This window comes from Bidens hawaiensis, unplaced genomic scaffold (genome assembly GCF_021521415.1).
Source record: "Bidens hawaiensis isolate Kalapana, Puna unplaced genomic scaffold, B.hawaiensis_p1.1 tig00029107_1, whole genome shotgun sequence".
Lineage (NCBI taxonomy): Eukaryota > Viridiplantae > Streptophyta > Magnoliopsida > Asterales > Asteraceae > Bidens > Bidens hawaiensis.
Genome location: NW_027494802.1, coordinates 52,273 through 73,299, shown reverse-complemented (window position 1 = coordinate 73,299; position 21,027 = coordinate 52,273). Strand labels below are relative to the sequence as shown.

The 21,027-nt window shown below is 33.2% G+C and overlaps 3 protein-coding genes and 1 pseudogene across 3 annotated transcripts; all 4 read left to right on the top strand.

Annotated features, from left to right (window-relative positions):
- Positions 1 to 246: 246 nt before the first annotated feature.
- On the top strand, positions 247 to 1,523 carry LOC143578267 (putative UPF0481 protein At3g02645). The gene is made up of 2 exons (XM_077061900.1): positions 247 to 699; positions 783 to 1,523. The coding sequence occupies exons 1-2, from the start codon at positions 247 to 249 to the stop codon at positions 1,521 to 1,523; spliced, it is 1,194 nt and encodes a 397-aa protein (XP_076918015.1).
- Positions 1,524 to 5,559: 4,036 nt separating this feature from the next.
- LOC143578274 (putative UPF0481 protein At3g02645) lies at positions 5,560 to 7,120 on the top strand (annotated as a pseudogene).
- Positions 7,121 to 14,468: 7,348 nt separating this feature from the next.
- On the top strand, positions 14,469 to 16,009 carry LOC143578263 (putative UPF0481 protein At3g02645). Its single transcript, XM_077061896.1, has one exon. It carries the CDS (start codon positions 14,469 to 14,471, stop codon positions 15,969 to 15,971), a length of 1,503 nt encoding a protein of 500 aa, XP_076918011.1. The 3' UTR covers positions 15,972 to 16,009.
- Positions 16,010 to 17,307: 1,298 nt separating this feature from the next.
- On the top strand, positions 17,308 to 18,751 carry LOC143578266 (putative UPF0481 protein At3g02645; the record flags this gene model as incomplete). The annotated part of the gene is made up of 3 exons (XM_077061899.1): positions 17,308 to 17,522; positions 17,642 to 17,723; positions 17,822 to 18,751. Coding segments are annotated over 3 exons (1,227 nt in total), but the record flags the coding sequence as incomplete, so codon positions are not given.
- Between the last annotated feature and the right edge of the window lie 2,276 nt (positions 18,752 to 21,027).

The following is a 21,027-nucleotide window of genomic DNA, read 5'->3' as shown; positions in this document are numbered from 1 at the left end:
TTTATGTTACTTTGGTTGCAAGAAAAGAATACATTAATTATATGCATGGAATTTTGAAAGTTATAAGGTAAGTACGTACGTATGAATATGTCAAAAGACGTAACAAGAATGATAATGATATCTTAAACCATATGTTGATATTTGACTTTACAATACAGAAAACCTATAAAAGAGGCATAATCTTGGAAATAATGTGTTAATCACATTGCCATTAACATCTTTCTCTTTGGCCTCCAAAGAGCAAACATGACCACAACCACAATATTCTCTTCAGCCTCCAAAGAACAAAGATGGGTTGATCAAATTAGCAAGAAATTCATCCGGGAAATTTCGATTGATATTTCCACTGAAAACCCTGTTTGTGTTTTCAATATTCCAAAATCGATTACCGTCTTTAAACCCGAGGCTTATCTCCCTCATATGATTGCTCTAGGTCCATATCATCACATGGTTCCACATTTATATCATATGGAACGGTACAAGATTTCGTGTGCTAAGTCGTTTTTCGATGGTCAAGGAAAAACCAAGTTTCGAGAAATATTAATCAAGAAACTTAAAGAACTCGATCATGTTGTCCGAGGTTGCTACCATAGCTATTTGGACTTGGATGACAATACGTTATCTTGGATTGTCGCGATAGATGGTTTATTCTTGATTAATCTTTTGCAAGAACATTTTGATTTGGTTGGAAATAGAAAGGTGGCAGGAGACACCATCCTTTCTAGGGACTTAATGTTGCAAGAAAATCAAATCCCATTTGTTGTATTGAGAGAAATTTATAGAATAATGAAAACGGGTTTATCCGAACAGATGTTGATGAATCGGAGCTGGTTTTGATGATGGAGCGGTTTTGTCGAGCAAACTCTCCACTCCTAATGTCATCAATGGCTTCAAGCTCTTACAATGAAACAAGCCACTTGCATTTGTTGGATCTCATGTACCATTTGATAGTCAACGGTTTTCCTGAAACCGAAAGATCTTCTCAAGAAGGAGAGAGTTCCGAAAGCCGAAATAGTTCACAGGATTTGGAGGACATTGAGGAGGATATGAACTCAGCTTGTGATAATATTGGTGAGATAACAAAGCTAGCCATGAAGTTTGGGATTGGTAGAAAAATATTGAAGCCAGTCCAGGTTATACAAGACATACCATGGGATAAAATATTGACCATTTCAGGCCTAAAAGCTGTCAAGGATCGTGATAACAATGAAGGTCCAGTGGTGGAGGAGATTAAAATACCATCTGTATACTCACTACACTACTATGCTGGTATAACATTCAAGCCAACAAGTGAGGGTATAAGGGGCATTAAGTTTGTGGAAGAAGAAGCTACTTTATATTTGCCAGTAATAACCCTAGATCTTAACTCAGAGGTAATAATAAGGAACTTGGTTGCTTATGAAACCACTATGAACTATTCAAATTCCGGTCCCTCATTGTCACAATTCATCGATCTATTAAGTGGAATTATCGATAGTGCTGAGGAAGCAAAAAGGAAAAAGGGATTGTTAAAGGCGAACTAACTAACGATGGGATAGCCGGGCTATTCAATGGGATAAACAAAACGACCAGGAATGCCGGGTAACAAGACCGCTGCCAAGATTAATAAGTACTACAAGAAGAGGTTGTCAGTCAGGATGTTTAAGTTCATGAAGAAAAGGTGGTTTTTCTTATGGAAGGTGGCTGCTCATTTGTTGAGTGTTATGTTGATGTTGCTGTTGTTGTTTTACTTGTTTTGCGAGTTCTATGGCTGTCCTAGGCTCTTTCGCGGCGGCAGCTAGACAAGAATAAGTAAATATTTGTTTCATAACATGTTTTAGTTATTTGATTCTTTCATTTGCTACACTTGTTTAAGCATGTATATGGCAGGTTTGTACATTGTATAGTCTTGTGATTTCTTTTCTTCAAATGAAATAATATGAAATACTTTTGTGTTTTATTTTCTAAGCACCCTTTTTTCCACCAATCAAGCTAGCGGACTAAATTCAACTATGAAAATAATTTTTTACTTTACTTTTTTTATATGACGAAAATACTATAAAGGACATTAGCAAGAGACTAGCTAGTTGCTAGAATGGAAACATAATTCAAGAATTTAACTAGTACAAGAAGCGTTAGTGTTGCACATCCGGTGAATCAGTTGAAACGTAACTTTCCTACCTACACACACACATATATATATACTAGTCGGGTGCCCGCACAATATGGTGGGTGTCCAAACGCAAACCCTGCGAATAACATAACAATTAACAGTGTTCATGGTTCGGTTTAAAGCCTTTAAACCTTTTAAACCGGTCATCAGTTTGGTTTCACGGTCAATCTTTTTTTTACTTTAATTCACTCGGTTGGTTGGTTTCAAAATTTTCAAACCGTAGCTAACGGTTTGGTTCACGGCTTATGCTAAAACCGGCAATATGAAATCAGACCAAACTTAAATGTTGTATGCATTTTAATCTCTTTTATTATTTTGTATTTGACAAGTTTTTTTATATATATTAGATATAGTTAAGATATAATTGAACAAAGCCTTTTTTAATACAAGTATACATGACTATTATAACTTTTAATTAACCTAATTTCAGTATGATTTTTTATCATCCTCGTTCTTATTATAATTTCGCATCCTATGTGTTCTATTAATCTTTACCATTTATGTTGCTAAAATTATCATTTTTCCTATTTTGTTATATATAAGAGAGTTGGTAACGATTCGGCTTCAATTTTCAATGATTCAATTATGGTTTGGACGACGAAAAATCGATACTATTGTTTGGGCTCACAAGTTTAAATTACGAACCATCAAAAACAGGCATCGAGCACCCTTACGTAACTTATTAATTTTTTAAAAATTGAAAAAATTATAACAATATCATACTCAAATTAAAGAGAATAAAATGCTTGATTTTATGGTACACTTTTTTTTACAAAAATATTAGCATACGAAAAATTTATGGTTGCTTATAAATAATGGTGGGAAGTTAGCTTAAGATTAAAATTAAAAATATAATACGGTAAAAGGTGAGGGGGCAAACTTGTAAGTTTGGTGAATTGTTTTTAAAAGACAAGTTTACCCCTTTACACATATATTTTATGCATTAGCATTTGTAAAACTCTTAAAATCAAGTGTCTTAGTTTACCCTTGCCTTATGTATTATATATAGTACTAGGTTAGGCCCCGTGTTTCACACGGGTGAAAATTATAATAAAAATAAAAATTATTATATGTAATTCGTAAATCCAGTTATTTCATATAATAATTTTTATTTATAACTTTTATTTTATATTTATTTAAATCAAATTATAACTTAAATTATTAAAATTGAATTACATATATATAAAAAAATAAAAGATTTATCCTGATTTCACCATTTAATAATTTTCCAAAATTTTAGCCATTGTATTGATTTATATAGTCAAACTTTGTTATTGATTTAAATGAATATTACATAAAATTAATAAAGAATTTTATATTGAATTTTAAAAGGTTAAATATTAGTGTTTATAAATTTATATGAATAGTTGCTATAATTTGAGAATGGTAATTAAATGAAAAATAATAGATAAAGGGTTTTATGTATTAAATAAATTGCTATGCATTTTAATGAATGTTAATTAAATGTTAATTATATGAAAAATGTATTTAAGGAAATTGCTTATGTGGAATCCAATGTGGACACTCTATAATGATGCCATGTGAAACAATCATTTTGCTTTAATAGTATAGCTAGATAGATATATAATTGAGACTCATTAAAGAGCATTTGACCTAATGGTATCTTGGTTAATTTGTTATGAAGTGTCTCCCTTCTTGGACGCCGAGGGTCTGAGCACGATGGTAGACATTTGTCTAGCATTATTGATTTTATAAGTAATGGAGAGCAGAACCACTAACAGAAGAGATCGAGTATAACACTTTTAAAATAATGTTGAAGTATTTGGTTTGATAAACCATTTGGGTCATGAAAAAAGTTGTTTATTTACAAGTTTAATAAAAAGGGTTGTTAGCCTAAGAACTTAAGAAGGGTCTGATATCATATATAGCCCTGTATAACACGTTTAAAAAAATGTTTAAACGAAGATACTTATCATTTAAAGTTATGTATATACTCATCGTGTACTAAACGTTGTTACATCCATAATTTTTTCGTGTTAGTTTGCGTTTGCTAGGATTTAAAAAAAATCTTGGCTAGAATGAACGATATATAGTATAGATCAATAATCTTACTTAATTTGGAAATCAATTTTGGTTAAAATGTTGGTACCTATCTGTAGGAATATGGATCACTTATTATATTAAATTAATACAAATAATAGCGATACTCTCGTTATTAACATGAGAAAATAAATAGTACAAATACCGTAATACAAAAATAAAAATAAACAATGAAACATATAACAAATATGTTAAATGAATCAACTCAAGAACTTCAAATGATAAAGTCTTCAACTTGTTATTCAGCAATATCTTCTTGTATTCTCTCTGACACAACAACGACTTCTAGTAGTCTCTTTGGCTACAAGAATGAACAAAACCAAAGTTGACGGTTGAGGCTGAGGCACGTGTTTAACACGCTTCCCTTAAAACAGATTTCACGCCTTTACATAAGACAACGCGTCTGTCTCCCATGGTACAACAGCCGAAGCAGTTTGTACTGCCGGAGATGTCCACGCGCCCGAGGTTACATGCATCAGGTAATTGTAGTGTTAGAACTTGTGGAAAAAATAAAAAGAATGAAAAGGTAGATGAATCGAATAGAAAAACTCATCTCTATAGGTTCTCAACATCTGGGTATTCAAAACTTTCTTCTTTACCAAGAACACTTCATGTATGCATACATTTTTTCTTGTTTTTTCAAGCTTATATTTTTCTAGCATTATCAAAAATGAGGCACATAACCTACTATGTATAAGAGTTATAGATGGTGAATAATCTCTCTTAATTAAAAATTTAATTAGAGACATAAAGTTTAATAAAAACTAATCAAGTTCATAAATAGCTCTACTCAATAGTTTTTTACCATATGAAGATTTTAATATTAATATAAATTCTAATAAATCAAACAAGTGACATAAAGAATTTAATATTAATAATGTAACAAATTTCCATTCGCATTATCCAATTTTCCAACACCATCTTATATTTAGCCCCGTGATCTAATATTGGACTTGTAGTTTTGTACTAGCTAGGGACCAATTCGTCTTGTTTTCCATGTCAAGACAGAAGAGATATACACTAGATTACTCAAAACACACCACCAGTTTTGATTGGATGGTATAATCACTAGTTATCCAATATTAATCTTGTTCTTTGTGGCCAGTAATGATCCCTATCTTCTCTATTTTATCATCTTGCAAAATGAAGATAGTGTATACAAAATATACATATATATTCTTCTATGAAATTTCAGCACATTTTTCACACCTGAACTATACATATTCAAATAAATAATATTTACATGTTTAACCATGCACGTGAAGCAATTGAGCTTATATACAATATAAAGTCATAGTGTTACATCTTGGATCATTTCATGAGAACCCATTTTGGGAGTATATCAAATGGCTTCTTTAAACCCGTATTTAAATCCGACCCCTGGTCAGAAACCATGGGTGGATCAGATCAGCAAAACCCTAAAAACACAAATTGCAATCACAATAGATACACCTCCAGTTTCCATATTTGAAGTCCCCAAAATCATAAAATCAGAAAAGCCGGGGCGTACGAACCTCAACGAGTAGGCCTCGGGCCAAATAACCATTTTCAGCGCTAGCTCTATAACAAGGTGGAGCAGAAGAAGCTAAACGCGGTGAAGAGGGTAGTGAAGCCTCATCAAGTTCTTGACTATGAAGAACAAATAGTGGAAAAGGTTAAAAAGATTATCCCGTTGGTTCGTGTTTGCTACGAGTTGTTCCATGATGCGGATGACAATATGTTGGCATGGTTGTTGGCTATTGATGGAATGTTCTTGATTGATAAGCTGAATGCTTATTCAGATGATGGGTATGCGCCTGGCGCAAATGATGTGGCGAATGATTTGATTATGTTAGAGAACCAGATTCCGCTTGTGGTGGTGAAGGAGATACAAAAGGCCTTATTGGGACCAAAGGCTAATGAGCAAGAACATTCATTGGAAGCCAAGTTTAGGTATTTTTGTAAGTCACATTCAATTGTTTGTGCTTTCACAAGAGTATCGATTTTAATCGAGCTAACCACTTGCTTGATTATATGTATAAGTCCATCGTGAACAACGAAAAATTGATACCTAGAGAAGTCGATTTCACGAACCCTGAAAGTGATTCGGAGTCTGAAACCGAGGCTAAGCAAGAACTATTTGAAGCTGTTATGCAATTTGCTGGAGTGATGCCCGGAGCTCAACCTATTCGGCAAGTCATTGAATTTATAATGAAAAGGTTTCCTGAAATCACGGAGGGACCAACAACCGACGAGATTGAGGTGCCTTCGGTTTCAGAACTACGCAAAGTTGCCCGTGTGGAGTTTCGTTTGTCGCCTAAAAACGAAGGCATACGAAACATAAACTTTGTCCAAGGGAAAGTGAGGTATTGTTATCTCCCTCTAATGACTATTAATCGCGATTCGGAGGTTGTTTTGAGAAACTTGATGGCTTATGAGAAGCTAATGGCAAAGAACAACTTTATGGATGGATATGGTCTTGAGCTCACCGAATATGTGGATTTCTTGTGTGGGATAATCGACAAGGAGAGAGACGTTGAGTTGCTACGCGAGCAGAAGATCATCGAAGGCGATTTGGACAATGAGGAGATTGTTAAATTGTTTAATGGGATAGGGAAATCGCGTCTTAAAATGAATGACGACTCTGAGTTGAGGAAGACAGTGGCTCAACTAAACATGGTCTACGAAAGCACACCGAGGATTTGGGTTCTAAGGAGGATTGAGAGGCGATTTATGTCTTCGATCAAGGTTATCACATTGATCATTAGCGTTGCGAGCACACTGCTCTTGTTTCGCGAGGTGTTTTTGAAGGTTTATGGCTCGGATTCATACCACATGAGGGTGGCTCGTTTTATTCAGATCAGGTTGGGTGGTTTACTTCGTTCCTACTTCGGTCCAAGGGAACCACCACCGAGTGAAATTATCTAAACAATAGCTATATTAATCATGTTGTGGGTTTGAATCAAATACAAATTAAATTAACATTCTAACTGTGAGAATCAAATAATGTAATTATATTTATAACATAGTGTAATTATAGTGTAGTGTAATTACACTATGATGTAATTATATAATTACACAACTTAAAAATATAATTACTCTATGTGATTCTTCCAATTAGCATGTTAATTTAACTTGTATGTTAACTTTCTCCATCATGTTGTTTACTTATTTTTGTTTGTGTTATTAGTTGTTGAAATCTTAAAATTTTATGCCACTGGCTTTATGTTGAAATATGATCTAATGTCTTTATTTTCAAGTTTTATTAAGATCGGTTTTATTCTTAGATGTAGCTAGGGTTGTAAAGGAACCGAACTAACATGAATAAAGCCTTGTTCATGTTCGTTTGCTAAGGAAATAATATGTTCCCGAACACTTATCGAACAAGGTTTTATGTTCGTGTTCATTCATTAAGGAAGTGAGTGTGTTCACGAACACAAATAAAATCAGCAAAAGGCTAGAAATTGAGACTGATGTATTCATCAATGCGAATAATGAAAGTATGTAAACGAATCGAACAAACACGAACAATAGCATGCTCATGTTCATTCATTTAACTTTAAACGAACACAAACACTTAATCGAACAAATATTTATGTTCATGTTCGTTTATTTAAAAAAATGAACATTTGTGTTCGTTTGTTTAAAATTTAAACGAACATAACTGAACAAAGATAAGCGAATATAAATGAGCATTATATGGACAAATGTATATAAAAACATAAACAAATATAAACGAATATAAATGAAAACACTTAAATGAACAAAATTTAACAAATATAAAACCTTTAAGTATATGGCTTATCCATATAATATTTAATTATTTTCTATTAATATATAAACAAATATAAATAAACAAACATAAACGAACGTTCATGAACATAAATGAACGAACGGAAATGTGTTCGTGTTCACTCATTTAATTAAACGAGCACAAATTTTTTGTTTATGTTTGTTTAATAAGCGAACTTCCCGCCAAACGGTTCACAAACAATTTAACGAACGTTTGGTTCGTTTACAGGCCTAGATGTAGCCTTATGAAATCCTGCAACAATACCAAGATACTTTAACCACACAATGCAGCAGATTTTTTCATTCTCGTTCACAATCGATAGCATCGAATGTGTATCACGTGATTTCGTCTTATTAGACAAGATTTCTTGTAGTGCACGTACAATCCAAAATAATATCAAGGATGTAGCATGATTTTCAAGACCAGAGCCTAATTTAACAAATTTTTATAACTATGGAAAGATATTTTCTCTACAACTTCTAGATAAATATATACCATCAACAGTTTGCAACTACAATATAAAATAAGACTACGAGTACGGTTCACTTGTGAACCATGACTATTTCACATATGATGTTCACATATATTCGAGCCGGGGGTCTCATCGGAAGCAGCCTCTCTATCCCTATGGGGTAGAGGTAAGGTTGTCTACATCTTACCCTCCTCAGACCCTACCATAGCATTGCTATTGGTGGGATATACTGAGTACGATGATGATGATGATGATGTTCACATATATGCATTATGCATCGGTGGCTAAGTATAAAATGAAAACTCACTTAAGTTGTGAAAACTCTAGAAACCCATTCTTAACCACACGTTTTTAATTAATGTTTAAATCTTGTGGTCCACAATTAAAGTGAATAAAAAATGTAAATATAAATATAACTTTTTCTCTCTTGAAAACATATATAAAAACTAGTATAAAAATGTTAAAAAATAGCAAAATATTTTTTTTGATGTTTTGTATTAAATGTTACAACATATATTGCATGTAACAAAAAAAAACGATATTACATAGGGTTTTCGCGGGTTTTCACAACTCAAGTGAGTTTTCATTTTAACCTTACCCATGCATTGGTTAATCAAATATACAAACGAATCAACAATTATATATATTTGGACATGTCATCAACCAACAGTTTTATGGAAACACTGATTCGACTGGTTGGATCATCGAATTGGTTTGAAGAATTAGATGACGATAATTTTATTAAAACATTTAAAATATATTGAAAATATTTAAAGTCTAAATTTGATTTTATCATTAAGAGATTACCAATCAGATTACTTTTTCTGATGATTTAGATTCTTGGGTGTGGGCCTCTGATGCAGATGATTACTAAAAATTCCATTGGCAGACGTATTAATTGCATGCTCTCACCAAATGCGGGTCGTTCAACTAGATAGAACCGCTTTATGTCTATCTAGGTCAACATTCTTTCATGGTGGGTTTCGAATATAGATCGTCTTTCAACTAGACCAAATATGGTTGTACGAGGGGTTGACATCTCGTCAATGTGGGATCGCGGCTAGAATGTAGAATTCAATTACTACATGGTTAGATGTTTCTCCAATCTTGGTTAGGTCTCTTCGGGTATTTTGGTTTGGATTGATTCCTTCTTGGTGTCAAACAAGAAAAGGAACATTATCCGTGGCATTATTATGGCGGCTTCATAACAACATGGTATTCTGATCGGTGCATTTTTGGTACTGATATTATATGTTAATTAAAAATGCATCGATATTGTTATTAAATGTATAGCTTTGAGTTGTTTTTTTATTGATTAGGTTATAAATAAACGAGCTTAAAACAATATTATTATTATTATTATTATTATTATTATTATAATAAAAGTAATAATAATAGTAATAGTAATAATATACTAACAACAAAGTACATGTAACTAGTTCAAAGTGGAAAATAATGGTTAGAATTGCTATTGAGAGAATTGTGTTTTCATTCCTTCGGTTTGTTTGCATTTACTATTTCAGTCCAAAAGTTTAAAATTTGCTATTTTTGTCCTAAGGTTTCATTGCAATTTTCGTTCAAAAGGTTTCATTTTTGTTGCAATTTTCGTCCCTGCGGTTTGTTAAAATCTACTATTTTAGTCCAAAATAGGTTAACAAGAAGAACAAAATTTGCAATGAAAACGAAACCATAGGGACGGAAATAGTATTTTGAACTTTTAGACTAAAATGGCAGATTTGAATAAACCGTGAGGATGATAAGCACAATTCACTCATTGTTATTGGTAATTAATTCTTAAATAAATTTGTGATGTTTGGGCTCGTATTGTATGGCCAGAACATTTATTGGGCTAATGCAACAAAAAGGGAATTACAAAAGAATTGTATAGCCTTTTGCCAATTGTTTGTTTGATTTATTTAATCATTTTGGCTCTTTCTAATTTTACTCAGGACCATTTCTCGGTTTTATTTATTGGGAATAATTTGATGTTGGATTGGTTAATTAACTGAACTCACAAGAACAATTTAAACAAAATCATGTCTATGAAATTTCCTATCTAGAATTATATTAGTTGAACTGGTTATTTGCTAAACCTAAACATGCGGTGATTGATTTTCCTTCCAGCTGTTTTTGTTTTAAAACTTGAAAGTAATTCGTTTATACAATTGTTTTTACAACTGTCATAAAAGAACATTTGACATCATTTGCATACGTCAGTTTAATTAACAACATAACAATTTTCACTGATTCTCAGTATAATGACCTTAATTGCCCATACTAGTATATATGTAATTAAACACGATAATTTAGTTGTTTTTATTAGACCACGACATCTATATCATATTCTCATAAACAAACAGAAGAAATGCATTTCTTTTTAAATCCATTCTAAATTATAGTGTGCTGAACAATATAAATAAATAATCTTGTTTTTAGTTTAATAAATAAGGTAATTTGTTTTTGTTTAAACTATCATTTAAAAATGTTGAACTGCGATAACATGTAAAAATGTATACAATTATAAAACATCTATATCTTGAGCAAAGATTAGAGCTAGATTTAAAGGCTTGTTTTAGCATCAAATTGATAATAAACTTATAGTTTATTCATAAAATAAAAAATATATATTTTTTATAAGCAATAATGTTGTTTGACAGTTTGCCGTATTCATTGTTTGCTTATGGGACCGGCCAGAGGTGAAGGTCACGACACATTATCTTTAGCTTTGACTTATACAAGCTACATAAATTATTGCACGGGATGATATTTATAATGAGGCGTCCTTGCTTTCAATGTTGTTAAAATCCTGCCCGTTTGAGGGAATCTGACTACTCACCAGTTTTAGGGTTGAATCCTACTAGTTTGACGGATAAGTTTTTTATATGTAGCGGTCGAAAGCGGTGACATGATTCAGTGGCTAGAACGATTTTAAGTTAAAAAAAAAAAGATTTACGAAAATATGTATTTTAGTATATAAGACGTGAAATTAGAAACTTTGTATGAGCATGAGAGTCGAAGGTTTACCAACAAATTTTAAAAATATTTTTATTATAGTTTTGGTTACCTAAATTAAGTAATTTCTTATTTTTAGAACTTGCTATTACAAAATTTTCTTTTACAAGTAAAAAAAAATTGAATAATTCATAAAGAGTACAAACATAAAAGCGTTTATCAACTAAATTATAAAACACTAGTATATATTTTTGTATAATTAAATTAAATAATAATTTTCTTTTGTTATATACTTGACAAATATCAACAAAAAACGACAATCATTTACTTACATGTTATTTTCGGATGATATTTCTCATCTTCACAATTGTTTCTGAATTATCTTAATTAGGTGGCCATCCATCCTCCATTATTGCCATTTGCCTTTCTTTTACCATATGAACGGAAGCATTGTTTTAGCATCGTTACCGCTAGTCCGGCAAATGAGATAGGAACCGTCGATTAATCAAGATCAGCAGAGTTTAATCAGATTGGAATTTATGTGTAATTTTTCAAATACACATATATATACCAAATTCTATATATAAAATTTTCAATTTTGATTGATTTTGACTAAATAGCAATTAATCGGTGACTAACCGATAGGGTACTGACTAGCAATTAATTGACACTAGTCGGGATTTTACAACCATAAATGGTAGTAAAAAAAGAAAATGAATTGGAAACTCATCAGTCATGGACCGGTTCTTCAATTTGTTTAAAAAATAAAATTTTTTTATCTCACACTTGTAAAGATTTGAATCTATAACCTTATACTTACGAGTGTGGACAACATACAACTAGAACAATAGATATGGATATTTATAAGTTCAGTAAATAATTAAAGTAAAAAAGTTGATTTGACCATTTACAAAATTACTTGCAATTACAAGCACATATGTCTTATGGGTCAGGTTGAACGCATTCCCGTATTTTACTTGTCATAAGTTTTTTCTAAACTTTCAATTCTTTAACAATTTTATTTAATATATTATACCCTCTAACACCATTTATATGTTAAAATATTAATCATCAAAAAAAAATTATATACATAGATAAAAAAAATGTTATTTAACAAAGAATACGAAAACTGTTTTAAAATATACAAGCTATCACTAAAACAATATTTGAAAAAACACTCTTAAAAATAAAACAATTATAGAAAAGAAAACTAATTTTTAAATAGTAAAAAATGTTTATGTTAAATAAGAAAAAATGTTTTTTGTTATTAAAAACATGTTTTTAAGAATATAACAATAATAAAGGATAAGGAAAAATGTTTTTTGTTATTAAATAAATGTGCTTGAAGAATAACAATAATAAAGGATAACAAAATGAAAAGAAAGAAACAAGAAAGGTTTGAATCATATTAACGTAAAATATGAGAGAGTGGGTATGCTTAGTAAAGTTTTGGTAAAGTAGGATACGTTTAGCAACACCCATGTCTTATACATTTGAAAAAGTGAAGGATTACACAAAACTCTTCTCGTGATAAATAAGGTAAATCGTCTAATAAAATGGATAATTTTATTGATCAATCGCTTGAATTGGAAACCATATGAGCTCACTTCACCAGCTTTGGCTCCCAAATTCAGTCAACCCTTGTCCAAAGTTGATTAATACCCAAGGATTAACACCAAATTCATCAAGTACTTGATAATAATTACCAAATTTATGGCCAATTCAAGCCTAGTCAAATTTGTTGTTAGTATTCATTTGTTCATAATTCGACACCAAAGAGTATATTTGAACTCTAATGAGTTTGTTCCTAATGGGACATCATAATAGTTAACCTGTATGCCTCATGATTAAAAGCCAGGCTCCAAATCCACAGCACGCAAACTGTAATGTATTATAAAAACTAATTGTTTAAAGAAAAAACAAAAGTGAGTTTGTTAGTCTGATATTAAAGTTAAATGTTTTCATGGCAATGTATTCGATTTTTTTCTTAAGTAATAGATTTATAAAGAAAAAAGTGGTTTTTGGGTATCTGACATTGACCAAATGGATTTTAGTTATCTAGCTATCTGAGATAGCTAGATTGGGTTTATCTCTCCTAATGACTTTCCATGTAAGCGACGACGTGTACGTCTGTGGTGATTGGATCGGCTATCTCAGATGTCTGGATCTAAGTGGTAGCACGAGATGAGACCAGCCATCTGAAATAGCTAAATTGAACTCCTACTTTATTCCCTTTCACACCATTTCGTCACGTTGCAACAAAAGATAATATCAACCATCTGAAATAGTTGGATTGAACTTTCTACTTTCATTCACTCCAAACTCATGGATGTACTCCTTTGAAGATGCAAATCTGATTTGAAAGAATATTACTTTAGTTGACGGAATGTAATATCTTTTGAACACTATTCTCACTAGTATTCTATGCAAAATAAGTCACAGGAAATGATAATTTTGATTCCGCATACACACACACACTTTTTCCCTGTATATTATCCAACCTTTCCATTTACAAGTCTTCCACACTACCTCACGTATATAAATTTTTAATAGCGTTGTGGTCAATATGTTGTTCGCACATCCTGAACTGATCGCAACCCGGATGTAGATTCTACCCATGTCCATGATTTGTAAGATTCTACCCGGACGTAATAATTAGGTTTTACGCCACTATGAGAGATAAATATGATCCAGCCATCTTAACTGGCTGAACACCTAAAATCAATTCGGTCCATTATGAGACACCTAAAAACCACTTTTTTCCTTCTTAAACCTACTACTTTGAAAAAAAAATATATATATATATATATATATATATATATATATATATGTTACCATGGCAATAATTGCGGGTGTTGGCTATCACATGCTACATTATTTAATATCTCTAGTTTGAATAATGGATCACATGCTTCATTAATAAAAAATCCAACCATATCTTAAAGCACCACGTGAATCACGTCGCACCAACCAAACTCATTTGTTTTGTACATTTAAAACAAACACTTACTCAAACATCATCATACACTTGTACACTTCCAATTAACCAATCTTGACCCATGGCTTCCGTAAACCCCTTCATTGCTCCGACCACCGGCGACCAACCATGGGTCGATCAAATGCGTAAAACCTTAAAAACCCAAATAGCCGTACCCATAGACACCCCACCACTTTCCATATTCTCAATCCCAAAAACCCTTAAAGACGAAAAACCCGAGGCGTACGAGCCTCAGCGTATAGGGCTCGGTCCGAAACATCATTTTCGGACCGAGCTCTATCAGAACATGCAACAAAATAAACTCACCGCGGTTAAGCGTGTCCTAAAACCCCATCAAATTACTGATCTTGAAGATCAAGTAGTCCAAAATATTAAAAATATCGTACCCGTGGTTTCGCCTTGCTACGATACGTTCCCGGAGATGGACGAGGACGCGTTCGCGTGGTTATTCGCTATCGATGGACTCTTTTTGCTAGACCAATTGGGAGTTTACTTAGAAAAAGGCTTTGCAATTGATGAAAAGGGTTTAATCATGTTAGAAAACCAAATTCCCCTAGTTGTATTGAAAGAAATCGAAAAAACGCTTTTGCAGAGCGAAAACTGCGAAAGCGCTGACGATTTTTGGGAAGCGAAGTTTCGATACTTCGCGCAAATGAATTCGCCTTTTATTCTCTCGAAAGAGAGTATCGATTTCGCGCGTGTTAACCATTTACTTTGTTACACGTATCACTCGATCGTGAACAACGAAAAGGTTTCGCGAGACGTTAGTTTCACGAAACCCGGGAGTGTCCCGAATGAAAAACCCGCGACCGAAGAGTTAATGGAAGCGGTAATCCAAGCGGCCGGGATAATCCCGGCTGCTAAACCCTTTCTCGGGATTCTGCAGAATCTCGAGAAATTATTGTACGAAACGGGGGAGGAATCCTCGATTCAAGAGATTCGGGTGCCCTCGGTATCCGAACTCGGCGATACGGCCGGGGTGAAGTTCGTGTTGTCGAAAACCGAGGAAGGGATTCGAAACATAAGCTTTGATAACGGAAGCGTTTATCTTCCCGTTATCAAGCTTAATTTCGACACCGAGGTTATTTTACGAAACCTGATGGCGTACGAAAAATTAATGGCGAAAAATAGTTTAATGGGTGGGTTCGGGCTCGAGCTCACGGAGTATGTGGATTTTATGTGCGGGATTATCGATAGCGCGCAAGACGTGAAGGTGTTGCGCGAGCAGAATATTATCGAGGGCGAGTTGAGAGACGAGGAGATTGTAAAATTGTTTAACGGGATAGGGCGGTCGCTCGGGAATATGAGCGGGGAGTCGAACTTGAGAAAGACTGTGGCGGAGTTGAATAAGGTTTATGATAGTGTGCCGAGTGTTCGGATCAAGAAAGAGGCCGATAAGCAGGTTCGGGCCGCGGCTAAGGCGATAACGTTTTTGGTTAGTATTTCGGGGACGTTGGTGTTGGCTCGTGAGGCGTTGGTGCAGGTCAGTGGTTCGAGCTCGACCCAGACGTTGGTTAGTTTTGTCACGGACCACTTGGGGATATTTTCGTCTTTGATCCAGTAGGAAATCATTAGTCATATATTTTGAATAAGCTAATTGTGGTTTTAGCCATTTGTTGTATTTTGAGAAGATTAACTTATTATGGTTATTATATTATTGAGCCAATTGGAGTACATATGGAAATATAATATTATTATACATTATACATTATATTATAGTATGTTAACTTTATATATGTATTTAGAGCCAATTGGAGTACATATGGAAATATAATATTATTATACATTATACATTATATTATAGTATGTTAACTTTATATATGTATTTAGATTTATTAAAATAAAACTTATCAAGAAAAGTATGGTGAGTACAAAAGGTGGACCCACGTTTTGTTTGTCGCAATTAGTGGCATATTTGTATTTTTATGAACCCCACCCCTAGTAAAAAAAATCCATACCTACTACACCAACTGCTAGCTGGCATCCATAGTTTTTACGATTGACCTTTTTATTTAATTCAAGGACACATTGGGTTAGGGTTAAAAATTTTAAAGTTAATGAGCTAGTGAAGCAGTGTAGGTATGAGTATTATCGATACTGTGACTGATTGGTATCGGTATCGAATTCGGTACTGATTTGGTATCGATACCATCAGTATCAAGTTTTGAGTTTTCGGTATCGGTACGGTAAAATATCGGTATTTCCTGAGTTTTGTACGAAATACTGGTACCGAACTGATACCGGTACCAAATATTTTCAAATTTCAGGATCGGTATTGGTTGGTACCAATACCATCCCTAGCTCATTCCTAGTAAAGTGGTAAGGAAGGTGTTCTATGTGATCCAGGTTTGATTTCTTTCCTCATCATTCCTATAAGTAGTGTATCGCTTATATTTCCAAAAAGACTTTTTACATACATCCATAAGCAAGCACCCGTTTGAAGTAAAATTAAATCAAATAACAAATAACAAATAACGTATCTGTTGATAAAAGACAGAAAAAAAAATACCATATATAAAGATTGAGCAAAGGTCCTGATAAAAGTTACACATAAGTCACCATTCTATTATATAGGCCTCCTCGTCTCTATATGCATATTTTTAAAATTCTTAATTTAATTCTAGAACCGAATGACGCATTTTCTTATATTATAATCATAAAAACAAAGAAATACAGTAATAATTTACTAAACGAATTAACCTTATTATATTGCAAGCAGCACAAACTTCACACCTAATTATGCATTATATAAACATATCACAATGCCATAAGTTTATGTATCATAAGTACCACCAACTGTTACCATCATCACCATATGGCCTCCATAGACACATCATTGATTTCAGACCCTAAAGAAGATCAATGGGTGTATGATGTTAACGAAATCATGAATCATCAATAGCGAATTTTTACCGGCCTCTTCTGTTTCGATGTTTCATGTACCTAAAACCCTAACCCAAAAAAAACCCGAGGCCTATGAACCACAACAAATTGGGCTAGGACCGATTCATCATTTTCGGCCACAACCCTACAAGAAGATGGAGCAGAAAAAACTAGCTATCATGCATAGTGTCCTAAAGTTTAAAAACACGATAATCTCCTTAATACATTTCTAGATTTTGCCCCTATGCTTCGTTCATATTATGACATGTTTCTAGAAGATCGTGATTCGACGCTGGGTATGATTTTCGCCATTGATGGTCTCTTTTTGCTTAATCTGTTCCGTACTTATAGTTATAAATATGATAGTGATCATTCGCCCGAATTACCCAAAGTTGGTCCGATGAAAAGATTGGAGGCACAAGATATATTGATGGTAGAGAACCAAACTCCGTATATAGTGTTTCCTGTGATCGACGATATTTTGCATCCATCATCAGGCAATGGTAATACTTCCTATTCGGGCAGTACTAGTACGTTTCGCCTTCCATATATAGAGCTTTTTGTGAGCTCCATTCACCTCTTATGTTGTGTTCAAAGTCACAAGCTCCTTATGTTGTAGACCATCTTCTCCATTATATGTACTATTCAATCATACACAATGTCCCTTTACCAAAACAAGATGATCAAGGCCACGACCAAGGCCACCATCCTATGTTGATTTCCGCTATTGATGATGGTTTAAATTTCTTTTCAAAGCTTCCCGAGAAACAAATTGCTCAAGTGTTTATGACCAGTGTCTCCGCTATTGAAACTTTCGCCCAAACTCGAATTGCCCTAATCCCTTCCGCTTCCACGCTTCATGATAGCGTTGGATTCGAGTTTCATAGCCTAGAAGCAGACCAAGGCATTCGAAATATACACGTTCGTGGGAGAGATATTTACTTGCCAATAATTACATTGAACAATGACTCGGAGGTCATATTAAGAAACTTGATTGCTTACGAAACATTAACCACTAACTCCGATAGCTTCCTGCTTATTGAATACATGGGTTTGATGTGTGGGCTAGTCATGACCAAGGATGATGCCAAGTACCTCAAAAGTACGAATATTATTCGAGGTGACATGGGTGCGGATGAAGTTGCGAAACTCTTTACAGGGATGAGTAGTTCTGTACCAGCCTTTAAGACTAAGGAATCCCACTTGACTAAAGTGATCAATGAAATTAATAAGGTTTATGGCAATGGAATAAGGATGAGAACATATTTGGTCTTGAAGAAGCTAGCAAGCTGGTTGGTAGTGGTTTTGAAGGCTCTAGGGCGTTTTGTCGAATCTTCATGGAAGATTGTGGCGTTCATGGTTAGCATTGTAACTGTGTTCTTGTTAACATTGCAAGCTTATTGTGACGTTTATGGTTGCGATAAAAAGGAAGTCACCTTGTTGCCATACAGTTCTAGCTAGCTCATTTTTTTTTGGGAACGGAGACTTTCTTATGTGTTAGGTTACCGCACTCCTCAAATTCGGAGAGCTCTGTTGCCTCACTCTGGTCCAAGGTTGTAAAAGTCGTTAGACGGTCCTAGGCGGTCAACTGGGGAGTCGCGAGTACTAAGGAGTATTGGGGTTTGCTTGGAAAATACCTGAGGAGTACTCGGCCGAGGCGGGGAGTACTCAATCTAGGCGGGGAGTAATCAGGGAGTACTCGGCCGCGTAGTCGGGAGTTTTACAACATTGCTCTGGTCAGACTATTATTAAACTTTTAAATTATTATTGTTGCATAATAATAATAATAATTATTATTATTATTATTATTATTATTATTATTATTATTATTAAGCTTATGCTTCATGTTTCGATGATACGTTGTAACCTTGGTTGATGTGTTTCTTGCTCAATCGTCATGTGTCTTCTTCTAAGTTGTTTGTTATATGATATTTGGTTGTAACTACCTTATTGTTTTAATTAAGTATAAACTGGTTTATGAAGAACTTGGTACTTTTAAATACTATAAGTTGGACCATAAGACAATAATCCAAGATATATTATTAAACCACGTTAATAAAATACGTCCACCTGAAAGCTATTGATTTCTTGGTGACAAAAGAGCCAAAAGTCGTTTTTTTTTATTAACGTAGATTCCGATCTAAATCTATTTTATTAAATTCAATATGTTAATCATTGGTTCTTGCCTGTGTATCGTATATTTTATTATATTTTTTTTAAGTTATTGTGTAAATTTTATTCAAAATCGGCCCCCAAAAACAAACCTTTTGTATGGACATTTTTCCAGCAGCGAAATGCGGTTGAAAATTGTTTATCTTTAACTTTGGTAGCATAAATTGCTAGCCAATAGAGTTCCTGATATTGATGTAATGTTGTAATTGTTTAATGCCTATATAAATGAATCATTTAGTGTAATTTCATATACCAATTTTAAACACTTTTGAGTTTATAAGAAAAAGCTTGATATTTGGAAAATCGCTTTCTGTCTTATTCACGTAATTAGTTAGATGTGAACTACTTTAATTCGTGAACTTTTACATTATTTGAAAAGCTATCAGATTTATACGAAATCATAAAACTATGAATATGCATGCAAGTGATTAGAACAAACATGAAGTGTGCATGCTCGTATTCGTTCTAGGTAACTCTAATCAAACAACAAGAACAATTAAACACAAAATTTTTCTTCCCAATGTTTGTTAATTAAGAAAATGACGTGTTTATGTTTGTTCGTTAAAGTATAAAGGAATGGTTCACAAACGAGCGCCGTTGAATATAGACAATGAACCTAAATGATATCAGTTACAAGCAAATGTAACAATAATGTGTTGAGCGTGAAAAAGTTATTAAAACTAAACTAACATGTAATAGCTTAGAAAATATGAATGAATATATGAACAAACGTAAATGAATGAACTAAAACAAACCAATCATAATAAAAAGTAGAATAACAAACATGAATGAATTGAAATGAACAAATGCACTAAAATAAAGAACGAACGAGACACTTGTTCATGTTTGTTTGTTTAGTTAAATGAATAGAGAAATCTGTTCATAATCGTTAATTTATTAAATAAACGTAGTTAAAAGAACTTTCCGTCGAATGTTCACGAATAGTTAACTGAAAGTTCATGTTCATTTGTAGGGCAACTTACAAAGGAGATAACAATTGTGTTAGTTCTTGATAAAGAGGAGAAGGTGTGTGGGATGGATGTGGAATGGCCATGTACTCGGAGTACCTCTTGATGAACCCCTCAAGATACCAAAGCCACAAAGATCTTTTAGTACCGAAGCCATAATAACATTACATTGAATTACAAACCTCATGATATCATGATTTTTCAATTTGATATACATTCTACAAGTATTTACCCAAAGATGACTAACAAGTAACAACTGTGAGTGGTCTTTAAACGTGGATATCATTCTATTCAACAACATTCATAACGAGTTCAAAGTTTTAAGAAAAATAAACCCAAAAACAAAATAAGTACTTATGAAAAAAAAAAAAAAAAACGAATACCATAAAAATCTAATAGCATCTTCATTCATGCTAAAAAAAATCATTAATCCATTATTCAATGAAAAACCAAAGAGCTAGCAATGGATCGAGTGTGATATCACGCAATAAAATGATAATTATCAAAGCACCGGTGACGTAATTTATTTCTAGATGTGCATCAAGCCTTTTTATTTATTATTTACTTACAAAGCAAAGCATGATTAACGGGATTAAT